Genomic DNA, 13,325 nt, shown 5'->3' with positions numbered 1-13,325 from the left:
AAATGTGTCCTCAGTCTTTTTTGCTAGTCCTTCTTTTCCACCCACAACTCTTCCCACAGGGGAATGCTTAGTCCTTGACTTAGTCCTTGGTCCTCTATTCTTAATCTATACTCACTTCTTTAGTAATATCATCCCATTCCTTGGCTTTGAATATCACCCATATGTTAATGACTCTAATACCTATTTTTAGCTCAGAATTCACTCCTGACCTCTGGACTCGTAGATCCAGCTACCTATTCACCAAACTTCACATATTCAAACCTAAACTTTTGAAATCCATTACTCCAAAACTATTCTATCTAAACCCTTCGCCATCATTCTCAGCTCATGGCAACCTCCAACTACACAGGCCAAAAACCAACCCTAATGTCACACTGAATTCACATCCATATCAATCCAACAAGAAATTCAGTTGGTTTTACTTTCAAAAATATATCCAGAATCTAATCACTACTCATCATCACTTTCACTGCCACCATGTTGGTCTAAGCTATATGATCTCTTACATTAATTACAACTACAGCCCTCTAACTAGTCTCTCTGCTTCCATGCTTGCCACTCCAGCCCCAACCCCAAGTCTATTCTCAGCACTGGGCTACAGCAATCCTGTTAACTGTCATGGATCACGTCACTACTCTGCTTAAAACCTGGTTATGGACTGAATGTTTGTGTCCCTTCAAACCTCACTCACCCCATGTGACTATATTTGGAGATAGGGCATTTATGGAAGTAATCAAGATTAAATGAGGATATCAGGGTAAGGCTCTGATCTGATAGGATTAGTATGCATACAAGAAGATACACCAAAGAACTCACTATATACAATAAGAGAACATGCAAGAAGGCAGCCATGTGCAAGCCCAGAAAACAACTCTCACCCAGAGAACTATGCCATATCTTGACCTGGGATTTTTAGCCTCCAGAACTGTGAAAAAAAAGCAAACAAACTACTTTTGTTGTTTCAGACACCCAATCGTGGTATCTTATTATGACAGCCTGAGCAGATTAACACATCTTCCATGTCACTCACGGTAAAATCTAAAATTCTTACAGTGATCTATGAGCCCTTATATAATCTGCCCTACCATCTCCACAACCACCGTTACATCTCTGACCTCATCTCCCACTACTGATCCCCTCCCCCTCAGTTTTATGACAAGATGCCAAAAGTACTCACTGCTATTTTCTGCCATTCTGACAGAAAAGTCCCAAAATCAACAAGACACCACAGTAGGAAGTGACATAATACCCTGTAATGACTCTATTCACTTCTATCTCCTCACCTCAATACCAAATTTCATACACTTTATTCAGGGCCTGGCAACAGCCCTGGTCTCTAATGACCTAAAGGAGTGTCATATAGCTCTCAGGATCAAATTAATTTTAAATGCATACACACAGAGAGAAAAAAAGAGACTGAATTTAAAGACTTCTTCAACTCCCATATCAAAAGGTAAATCTTAATGATGTTACATTACTTGGGATGATTCTGATTTACGTTAAGCTATATGATAACTCACAAGGGAAACTACATATGTATATGTGTATACATATATACACAAAACTACATATATACACGTATATATATGTTATATATATATATATTTAACTACATATATGTACACATAACCACATATATATATATATACACACATATATACGTAGAACAAAGTAATAAGTTTTGCCAGATGCCACTAAGCATATCTGACTGCTCGCTACTTATTCAACTCACTACTTAACTACTTTTGTAAATGACAGTCAAGATAGTATTAGACTGTTATCTCCAATCTACTCCACTCCCCCACAGCTCTCATTATCTTGTTACCAAAAGAAGCAAAAAGGGATCCTCCTTCTCTACAGTAATTCCTATAACTACTTCTTTTTGAAGAAAAAATGAATTTGGCATTCTATGATAAGCAGCAGTCACTTATACTTTTTTAATTTTTTTTTAATGTTTATTTGTTTTTGAGAGAGAGAAAGAGTGCAAGCAGGGGAACGGCAGAGAGAGAAGGAGACACAGAATCCAAAGCAGGCTCCAAGCTCTGAGCTGTCAGCACAGAGCCTGATTCAGGGCTCAAACTGACAAACTGCAAGATCATGACCTGAGCAGAAGTTGGAAGTTAAACCAACTGAGCTACCCCAGCGTCCCTTGTCATTCATACTTCTCAGTAGAGTTGGGAATAGCCAAGGAATCAATAATGGAAAAACAGCTTTATAATTTCAATTATTATATAAGAAAAAAGAGAAAGAAAAATATTATGGAAGTCTGAAGGCTAAATGAAAACCAGTAACTCAGTAATGCAGAGCCTTCTTTATTTTCTATGTAGGAAAATGAAGTGTTAAAGAACTTTCTAAGATGATAGCAGGAAGCTAAGGAAAACATACAGAGAAGTAAGGGTAAGGGGGAAAGCATTTCCCATGATAAATACGTTAGACTAGAAATTAGGAATTCCTGAGGCCAGAAAGCAAACTGAATTTCAACTTCCAATGGACTAAAATTGAGTCTTTGTTCCCTCTACTGCCCCTGCACAGAAGTAAAATCTCATTTGCTCTCAAATGACATTAATTTTCTTCAGAAAATGAAGAGCCACACCTTCAAAATAGTACAAGTGCACTAAACACAGCAAAGGAGGCAGAGGCTGGACGTGCTGAGAACACAAAAGAAGCAGCACAACATTCATTAACTGAAGAAACATAAAGTGAGCTTTAAAGTGCCAGACGTGCTAATATTGAGGGAGTAAAATAAAGAATACCCCATAATCACAAAAGCTTCGTTCATTCATCATTTTAAGCCAACAAATACATATTTACTATATGCCAAACCCAGTGCTATATCCTAGAGAGTCAACGATGAATAAAACAGACCTACCTGCAAGAATATATAGATGGCTTAAGAGCCAAATTCGGCCCATTAGCCAGTATTTGTACAGCCTAGGAGCTAAGGATAGTTTTGTTTTGTTTACATTTATTTATTTTTGAGAGACAGAGTGTGAGCAGGGGAGGGGCAGAGAGAGAGAGGGAGACACAGAATCAGAAGCAGGCTCCAGGTTCCAAGCTGTCAGCACAGAGCCCAACGCGGGGCTCAAACCCATGAACTGTGAGATCATGACTGAGCCGAAGTCGGATGCTTAACCGACTGAGCCACCCAGGTGCCCCAATTTTTATATCTTTAAAGGATCATTTGAAAAGAAAAGAAAAAAAAAGAATATACGACAGAGACTGTATGTGGCTCACAAAACCTAAAATATTTACCATCTGGCGCTTTATAGAAAAAAGTTAGCCAACCCAATGACCTACTGATAAGAGCAGTGTGCTTAAGGCTATCACAAAAGTAAGCCAGGATGCCAGGAAAGCAGAAAGAGTACTCTATTCAGCTTTTTAGTAAGTTAATGAATGCTAACTTCCTGAAAAAGGTGACATCAAAGCTTGGAAAAAAAAAAAAAAAGAATATGGCAAATTTGGAGAACTGAAAATAGTTGAATTTATAAAATTCTGAATTTATCCGAAGAGCAAACTTTCAAAAGAAATTTAAGGACTAACAAAGGACCACCAACTTTGATTCTGCCAAGTAATAGCAATAAGGAAAAAAGATTTTGTGTGTATACACACGTGCGCACACACACACACACACACACACACCTAAATTATAATTATGCATATGTACACAAACATAAAATTATAATTTAATACCACTACCTTTTCATAAAAGACATCAAAAACAAAAACTATCTCAGAGTTTAAAAACTGAATCTCAGAATTTGAAAACTGAATAAATTCAGTTTTATGCAAAAATGATTCCTATTTTTCTCATTTTGCTTAAGTACACAGAAAGCTCAGTTATAGACAGTCCAAGGGCTGTTTGCTTGAGATTCACTTGTGTAATTAACATCCCCCAATAATTTCAAACTTACTACTACTGACTTATGATAATTTATGATACAAACCAAAGAAACATATGGCTTCATTTCCCATGCCTGTAGGTTTGTATTGTCTATTATTATAGGAGACACCTTCTTCTCAAATGCTTCTTTTGCTGAAAAACACAAACAGAAAATGAAAAATCACTTTTTATAACAGTATTAAGTATTCTCTTGAAATTCTGAAATCTGACCTTGTTTTCATAATTTGAAAATCATGGATATGTGCTAATTTTACTCACAACTCAACTTCTAAATATCACTTTTGAGTATATAAAAATTAAAGTACAGATAAGTGTTGGATAATAAATACTAAAGTTATAATCAGAATATTTTTTAAAAAACTGACCTAAGTTTTATGTGTGTTACATGTATAAACAGCATATATGGGGGAAAAGCTATCCTTAATATCATCCTAAAAGCAACATTGTATCTTGGATAAGATTCTAGAAGGAATAAGAACTTTAGTAGAAAAACTAATATCAAAATAAAGCCTAGAGTTTAGTTAACGATAATGTACCTCTGTTGGGGCGCCTGGGTGGCTCAGTTGGGTAAAGAACGGACTCTTGATATCAGCTCAGGTTGATCTCAAGGTTTATGAGATCGAGCCCCATGTCAGGCTCTGCACTGCACTGATAGTACAGAGCCTGCTTGGCATTCTCTCTCTCCCTCTCTCTCTGTCCCTCCCCTGCTTGTGTGCTTTCTCTCTCTCTCAAAATAAATACATAAACATTTAAAAGTAATAACAATAATAATAATAATAATAATAATAATGTACCATTGTTAATCTCTTAGTCTTGACAAAGGTACCATGGTTATATAAAATGTTAACAGAAGAGGCAAATGGGGGAGGAGTATACAGAAACTCTATACTGCCTTTGCAACCTTTCCATAAATCAAAAATTATTCCAAACATGAGTTTTAAAACAAACAAGCATAATATATAAACAAAAAAACACACACAAAGATGTAATGATTTGAAATAAAGAAAACATTATTAAACACTGTATAAGAGATTTTCTTATAAAACTACCTTTTTCCCCCAGGAATTAGACCTATTCAGGAAATTAATGATGAAGCACAATAAGTACGCCTTACGAGGAAATTAGCTGAAAGTTTTATTTTTTTTTAATGTTTATTTATTTTTGAGAGAGAGAGAGCGTGCACACGTGCGTGCGTGCGAGCATGAGCAGGGGAGGGGCAGTGAGAAAGGGAGACACAGAATCTGAAGCAGGCTCCAGGTCCGGAGGGCTTGTCAGCGCACAGCCCAATAGAGGCTCAAAGCAGGGTTCAAACTCAAAAACCAGGAGAGCATGACCTGAGCCGAAGTCAGAAGCTTAACTGACTGAGCCACCCAGGTGCCCCTATTTGGAAGTTTTAAAAGTTTCATGTACTCTCTTACAACTCAGTAATAAAAAGGCAAATAATCCAATTTAAAAATAACAAAAGACTAAGGAGCTAGAAAAAGAAGATAAACAAAACCCAAACCCAGCAAAAGGAAAGAAATAATAAAGATTAGAACAGAAATAAATGATATAGAAACTAAAAAGACAATGGAAGAAATCAATGAAACCAGAAGCTGATTCTTAGAAAAGATCAACAGAACTGACAAACCTCTAGCCAGACTTATTAAAAAAAGAGGACCCAAATAAACAAAATCACTAATGAAAGAGGAGATAAAACAACCAACACCACAGAAATACAAATAATGGTAACAGAATATTATGAAAACCTATATGCCAACAAACTGCACAACTTAGAGAAAATGAATAAATTCCTAGAAACGTATAACTACCAAAACTAAAGCAGGAAGAAATAGAAATTTTGAACACACCAACTACCACCAATGAAATTGAATCACTAATCAAAAAACTCCCAAAAAACAAAAGTCCAGGACCAGATGGCTTCACAAGCAAATTCTACCAAACATTTAAAGAAGAGTTAATACCTATTCTTCTCAAACTATTCCAAAAAAATAGCTGAAGGAAAACTTCCAAATTCATTCTATGAGGCCAGCATTACCCTCATACAAAACAAGATAAACAGCACAAAAAGAGAGAGACAGAGAAAGAACACTACAGGCCATGAATATAAACGTAAAAATACAGATGTAAGAATCCTCAACAAAATATTAGCAAGCCAAATCCAACAATACATTTAAAAAATCATGCACCACGATCAAACAGAATCTATTCCTGGGTTGCCAGGGTGGTTCAATATTTGCAAAACAATCATGACATATCACATCAATAAGAGAAAGGATAAAAATCATAGGATCATTTCAACAGATGCAGAAAAAGCATTTGACAAAGTATGACATCCATTCCTGATAAAAACTCTCTACAAAGTAGGTCTAGAGGGAACATACCTCATCATAATAAAGGCCGTATTTGAAAAACCCACAGCCAATATCATACTCAATGCTAAAAAATTGAGAGCTTTTGCCCTAAGATCAGTAACAAGACAAGGAGGTCAACTTTCATGACTTTTATTCAACATAGTGCTGAAAGTCCTAGACACAGTAATTAGTCAACATAAAGAAATAAAAGACATCCACATTGATAAGGAAAAAGTAAAATTCTCACTATCTGCAGATGACATGAGATACTATATGTAGAAAATCCTGAAGACTTCACCAAAAAACTACTAGAACTGATCAATTAATTCAGTAAAATTGTAGGAAACAAAATCAGTGTACAGAAAGCGGATGCATTCCTATACACTGATAATGAAGCAGCAGAAAGTGAAATTAAGAAAACAGTCCTATTTACAATTGCACCAAAAACAATAAAATATCTAGGAATAAACAACCAAAGAGTTGTGAAAGACCTGTACTTTGAAAACTATAAAACTGATGAAAGAATTGAAGACAACACAAACAAATGGGAAGATATTCCATGCTCGTGGGTTGGAAGGAAAACATTGTTAAAATGTCCATACTACCCAAAGCAATTTACACATTTAATGCAATCCCTACCAAAATACTAACAGTATTTTTCACAGAACTAGAACAAAAAAGAAAAAAAAATACTAAAATTTGCATGGAACCACAAAAGACGAACAGCCAAAGCAATCTTGAAAAATAAAACCGGAGGTATCACAATTTTAGATTTTAAGTTCTTTTACAAAGCAGTAGTAATTAAAATCACATGGCTCTAGCATAAAAAGAAACACATAGATCAAACGAACAGAATAGAAAACCCAGAAATAAACCTATAATTATATGGTCAATTAATATTCAACAAAGGAGGAATGAATATGTCATGGGAAAAAAACAGTCTCTTCAACAAATGGTGTTGGAAAAACTGGACAGCTTCATGCAAAAGAATGAAACTGGGCCACTTTCTTTCACCATCCCCAAAAACAAACTCAAAATGGATTAAAGACCTAATTGTGAGACCTGAAACCATAAAAATCCTGAAGCAGGACATAGGCAATAATTTCTCTGTCATCCACTATAGCAACATTTTTCTAGTTATGTCTCCTGAAGCAAATTAAAAGCAAAAATAAACTACTGGGATTGCATCAAAATAAAAGGTGTCTGAACAGCAAAGGAAACAATCAACAAAACTAAAAGGCAACCTATTGAATGGGAAAAGATATTTGCAAATGATTTATCTGATAAAGGGTTAGTATCCACAATATATAAAGAATTTATACAATTCAACACCCAAAACACAAATAATACAATTAAAAAATGGGCAGGAGATATGAATAGACATTTCTCCAAAGAAGACATACAGATGGGCAATGGACACATGAAATGATGTTCAACATCACTCATCATCAGGGAAATGCAAATCAAAACTACAATGAGGTATCACCTCACACCTGTCAGAATGACTAAAATCAAAAACACAAGAAACAACAAGTGTTGGCAAGGATGTGGAGATAAAGGTGACACACATACACATACACATACATACACACACACGCACGCACACACATATGAAAAATGTTATATATTATATATACATATATCATATATACACACACATAGGATATTATTCAGCCATAAAAAATAATGAAATCTTGCCATTTTGCAACAACATGGATAGAGCTAGGGAGTGTAATGCTAAGTGAAATAATTCAGAGAGATAAACACCATGTGATCTCACTTATATATGGAATTTATAAAACAAAACAAACAAGGGAAAAAAATAAAAGAGAGAGAGATAAACCAAGGAACAGACTCTTCACTATACAGAACAAAGTTACCAGAGGGGGGGATAGGTGGGAAGATGGGTGAAATAGATGATGGGGATTAAAGAGTACACTTATGATGAAAAAAATAATAATTTTTTTAATTTTTTTAATGTTTATTTATTTTTGAGAGAGAGTGCAAGTTGGGGAGGGGCAGAGAGAGACACACACAGAATCAGAAGCAGGCTCCAGACTCTGAACTGTCAGCACAGAGCCTGACACGGGACTTGAACTCATAAACCACAAGATCATGACCTGAGCCCAAGTCAGACGCTTAACCGACTGAGCCACACAGGTGCCCCAATAAAAAAATAATTTTTTAAAAAACAACACAAGATACTTAGGAAAAAATGCATTTTTTTCAAGGAAATTTTTTCCCATTTATTTTTTAAGGGAAAAATTGTACCTGAATATAATTAATGTATTGAAAATCTTTTAATTACACCTTCAGGGGAAAAAAAAATTAAACAGACAACTTTCCAAAGAAGATAAACTAATGGGCAAAAGGACACACCAAAGAATGCTCAACAGCCTCAATCACCAGGAAAATGCAATCAAAACCACAATGAGCTGGGGCGCCTGGGTGGCTCAGTCGGTTGGGTGTCCAACTTCGGCTCAGGTCATGATCTCGCAGTCCGTGAGTTCGAGCCCCACGTCAGGCTCTGTGCTGACAACTCAGAGCCTGGAGCCTGTTTCAGATTCTGTGTCTCCCTCTCTCTCTGACCTTCCCCCATTCATGCTCTGTCTCTCTCTGTCTCAAAAATAAATAAATGTAAAAAAAAATTTAAAAAAACTTAAAAAAAACCACAATGAGCTACCACTTCACATCCACCAGGATAGTTATAATCAAAAAGACAGACAATAACAACTATTGGTGGCAATATGGAGAAGTTGGGACCCTCATAAACTCCTAGCAGGATTGTAAAATGGTGCAGTTGCCTTGGAAAACCAGTTGGCAATTCCTAAATAGGTTAGACATAGACATACATGTTCATAGCAATATTATGCATAATAGGCAAAAGTGGAAACAATTCAAATGTTCACCAACTGATGAATGAATAAATAAAATGTGGCATATCAATAAACTGGAGTATTATTCAGCCATATAAAGGAATGAATTACTGACACATGCTACAACATGAACCTTGAAAATATTATACTAAGTGAAAAGAAGGCTTTCTTTCACAAAAGACCACATATTATAGGATTCCGTTTATTTATTTATTAGAATTTGATATCTTTAATCTCTTTTATTTTTTTGTATTTTTTAAATATAATTTATTGTCAAATTGGCTTATATGATTCCATTAAATGAAATGCCCAGAATAGGCAAACCTAGAGACAGAAAGTAAATCAGTGGTTGCCTAGGGCTGGGAGAGATTGGGGAGAAATGAGGAGTGAATATTAAGGGTGTAGGATATTTTGGGGGTGATAAAAATGTTTTAAAAGTGTAGTGATGGTTGTAGAACTCTGAATATGCTTAAAACCATGTGATTACTATCCCAATAAAGCTGTTTAACATAGAGTTCTGCCTACTGAGGCTCGGTGGGTCAGTCAGTCAAGCGTCCCGACTTCAACTCAGATCACGATCTCACAGTTCATGACTTCTGTGCTGACATCTCAGAGCTGGGAGACTGCTTCAGATTCTGTGTCTCCCTCTCTCTGCCCCTTGCCTGCTCTCTCTCTCAAAAGTAAATAAACATTAAGAAAATTTTTTAATAAATAAGAGAGTTCTGCCTATTAATTTAATATTATTATTGCTAGGACTATTACAGTAGTAAGGGCACGTTCAACTGCTGCTCGGCCCTTCTTTCTCATTTAACCTTAACAACAATCATGAAGGTTAAGTATTATTAAGCCCTTTTACAGCTGAAGACAATAGGCCTTGGAGAGTGTAGATAACTTGTAAAACATCACATAGCTAGCAACTGCCATATCCAAGACTATTCACCACATCATATTGTTTTCTTTATTTTTTGTTGTGTTAGTATTTTCACATTCCTGAGTTCTCACTTTAATATTCAGTTCAAGAAAAAAACACAGAAAAATTTAATGTCTTCAGATGGCAAATTCAAGAATCACTTATACAGTGCATTTACCATAAAATAAAGGTGAAAATATTGTCGATGTGTATTACAAATTCTTCATATGAAATTCAAACTATTCATAACATAAAATATAACATTTCATGATAAAACTGTCTTCAGTGAACAGACAGTTGCACTAATAAAAATAGTAAGGTTTTATCTCTGACTTCTCTACAAATTCAGTTTGAGGAGAGCCACTTTTACTCTCACACTGCCTCCCTTAACAAGTAAATCAATCTAGGAAAAAGTAGCAGTTAACAACACCAATCCATTTCAGGAAACAGGAACCAGAGCATAGGAGACAACTGGAACCATCTTGAGCTCTTCTGAGACCCATATAGAAAATCTGGTACACTTGTGACAAGATTCCCATTCATTAAATAAAACTTAAACATGTCATGCAATGTTCTAAGCATTTTACAAAAACTAACTCCTTTAATCCTCATAACAACTCTGTGAGATATGATGACCTCCTTCACTTCTTACTATGTAACATAACAATTATTATAATTTTACATATTATATATAGTTGAATAATTCACTTTATTTTTTAAGTTTAATTAAAAACTTTAATTAAAGGGAATCATAACTTCCTAAAAATTATATATCTATCAAAATACAAATACTTTATATTGCTCTTAATATTACCCAGAATCTAATGTCTATTCTTACCACGATTCTGGTTCCATTCATGTGCTTCTTCTAAGTATTTTACATCAAACTGGTACTGTCCATTTATGTAAAAATAATCATCAGTACTAAGAATGACTCCACTAGGATTATCCTCTTGCAAAGTCCTGTGAATGATAAATGGAATTGTTTTCATTAATTTTTCTTCTAAATTCTCTCTCCTAATTTTCACAAGGTCATAATCCAAATAAAGAACTCAAGCATGGTTATTTAAAAGTGAGAATATAATAATATTCAAACAAATCACATTGGAAATGCTCTAAGCAGAAGATTGACTCCCAAGAAAACTAACCTAAAACAAACCTATTTTGTTCCTTGAATTCAAAACCAATTATGGCTTTTTAACTCTATAATCAAAGTTGAACTTATTTTTCTCCTACCCAAATTAGTTCTCTTCCATAAAGCTATTTCCACTGACTTCAAAAGCTCACAATCTTGAAACCATCTTTAAATTTTTCTTCTATTCTGTCTCCCAAAATGACATGCTAAGATAAAATAAAAAACTCCTGGAGAAAAGAGTGCTGCTATCAGCCACAAAGTAAGAAAAAATCAGTGAAAAGAAAAGATTTCAGCGGTTACTAAACATATCTATTAAGCAAAAGCATTTCACATATTCATATTCTCTATCTGTTATAAATGCTCAGGTTCATGCATCATACTTTTTTAAAAACTCAATTAAACCTCATACCTTGCCAGAAAAGATTTTCCTGATCCTGGAAGCCCTCTGAGAAGAACAAGAACTAGTCCAACATAAGATGATGTCTTCTTTCTTACAACCTGAGAAACTGGGGTTTCTTGTACTTGATAAGCACTTGCTCCCTCTTTATTTCTCCATACCTTTGTCGGGGAAGTGTGCGAAATAACCGGAGGGGGAAAAGTGTAGTTGACAGGTCTCCAGTGTGTAGCGGTGGTTACGACAGGAGCTACAAAGCCATGGTTTCCTTGAAAGAGGTCAAAAGCAGGAATCATTGGATTCCACATTGGTGGAGGTGGAGGAGGAGGCAGCAGTAGAGGGAGAGGGGTAAGTACTGGGCAGTAATTCACATCTTTCCCCTTTGACGGCAGTTCAGTATGTTTGTGCGGTTTGAAATTGAACTCTTCGGAAGGTAGGAACATATCAGGGACAGAAGCAGATTTCTGATCCCCACCTGTGCCTAGTAAATCAAGCCCCAGATTTTGCACAGTAAGGCTTAAAGCCTGAGGTTCACTGTCATCCAAATCTACAGGGGCTTGAGAGAACGGAGTCTCAACATACTCAGTTTCTAAAAGCTCTTTAGGTCTTTGACCACGATTGCTACCACCCACCATACTGTCACTTGCTACATTTAAAGAACCACTGAGAAGAGAATCTTCCAATGCCAATGTGTCATCCTTTATAAAACTTTTGGACTCATCTGAAACAGAATGTGAAGTTACGGTGTTTGAACTTAATGCAGAGGCAGAATTCTCTACATTTTCACTGTTCAAATCCACATTTTCTGTAGAAAGAATGGAAGTCATGCTACTTGCATCTGAATTTACAAATGCACTTGGGTCACTAAAACTATTAACACTTTGCAAAGGCAAAAATGAGTATACTTGGTCATCAGAAGAGTTCAATTTCTCAAAAGCATTCTGTATTAAGGAATCCAAGTCTTCGGTTAGCTGCATGTCCAAAAATGAATCCATTTTTGAATCTTCACTCTCTTCTTCAGGAGGATACTTTTCCATTATTTCACGTCCCACAGCACTTACTTGGCTCTCAGAAGCAATGAAGCTTTTTGAAGATGATTCTTCTACCTTGGCATCAGAGGCAGATAATTCTAATAGACAATCCATTGCATTTTCAACTGTACAACAAGGACAACAATATAAATGTGTATTGAAAATAGTAAAATACAATTTGATTAAAATCCATGTAAAATTATACTTTTTGCACTGAATGGAATATAGAAATTTATAAATATTCAAGTAATTTTTTTATTTAATATTTTACTAATATACCAGTCTGTATTAGTGAAAGGTTTGAATGATGGAGTCATACAATGTTGTTACTTTCAGACAAGCTGTAATAAACTAGGCTAATAAATTACCATCAAGTAGAAGGTCTCTGATAAATGTGAATTAACAAAATATTTATAAATTGTATCTAAAGATATCTATAATTATATACATTACAGTTATTTATAAAGACCCTAAAACCAGTTAATTTATTCAATACTGAGCAACTGCATGTCCTTTTAAGTACAAAGTATTTTCAGTACTCTCCTGTAAATCTAATCTGTTTATATGGTTAATGCTATAAATTTCACTTAATACAAAAAATAAGTATCAGCATATACTATATATCGGACATACATTGTACAAAGATAAATAAGACATAGTTTTTACTACACTTAAGAGATTTTTGCAATCTAATGGAGGCAATTAAAGATAATCAAATTAGAAA

The 13,325-nt window shown here is 35.1% G+C and overlaps 1 protein-coding gene across 13 annotated transcripts in view; it reads right to left on the bottom strand.

The window, feature by feature from the left end:
* Positions 1–13,325, bottom strand: part of N4BP2 (NEDD4 binding protein 2) — a 97,703-nt gene that overhangs the window by 67,014 nt on the left and 17,364 nt on the right. For all 13 annotated transcript variants that reach the window (XM_078446189.2, XM_060655205.3, XM_078446186.2 and 10 more), the window contains 3 exons: positions 11,586–12,726; positions 10,880–11,004; positions 3,945–4,033 (listed from right to left, as the gene is read on the bottom strand). In XM_078446189.2, the coding sequence (XP_078302315.2) occupies positions 3,945–4,033; positions 10,880–11,004; positions 11,586–12,715 (1,344 nt within the window). In that variant the 5' untranslated portion in view covers positions 12,716–12,726. The remainder of the gene's footprint in view (positions 1–3,944; positions 4,034–10,879; positions 11,005–11,585; positions 12,727–13,325) is intronic.

Source organism: Panthera onca, chromosome B1 (genome assembly GCF_046562875.1).
Source record: "Panthera onca isolate mPanOnc1 chromosome B1, mPanOnc1 haplotype 2, whole genome shotgun sequence".
Lineage (NCBI taxonomy): Eukaryota > Metazoa > Chordata > Mammalia > Carnivora > Felidae > Panthera > Panthera onca.
This window is presented reverse-complemented; position numbering and strand designations above follow the sequence as displayed.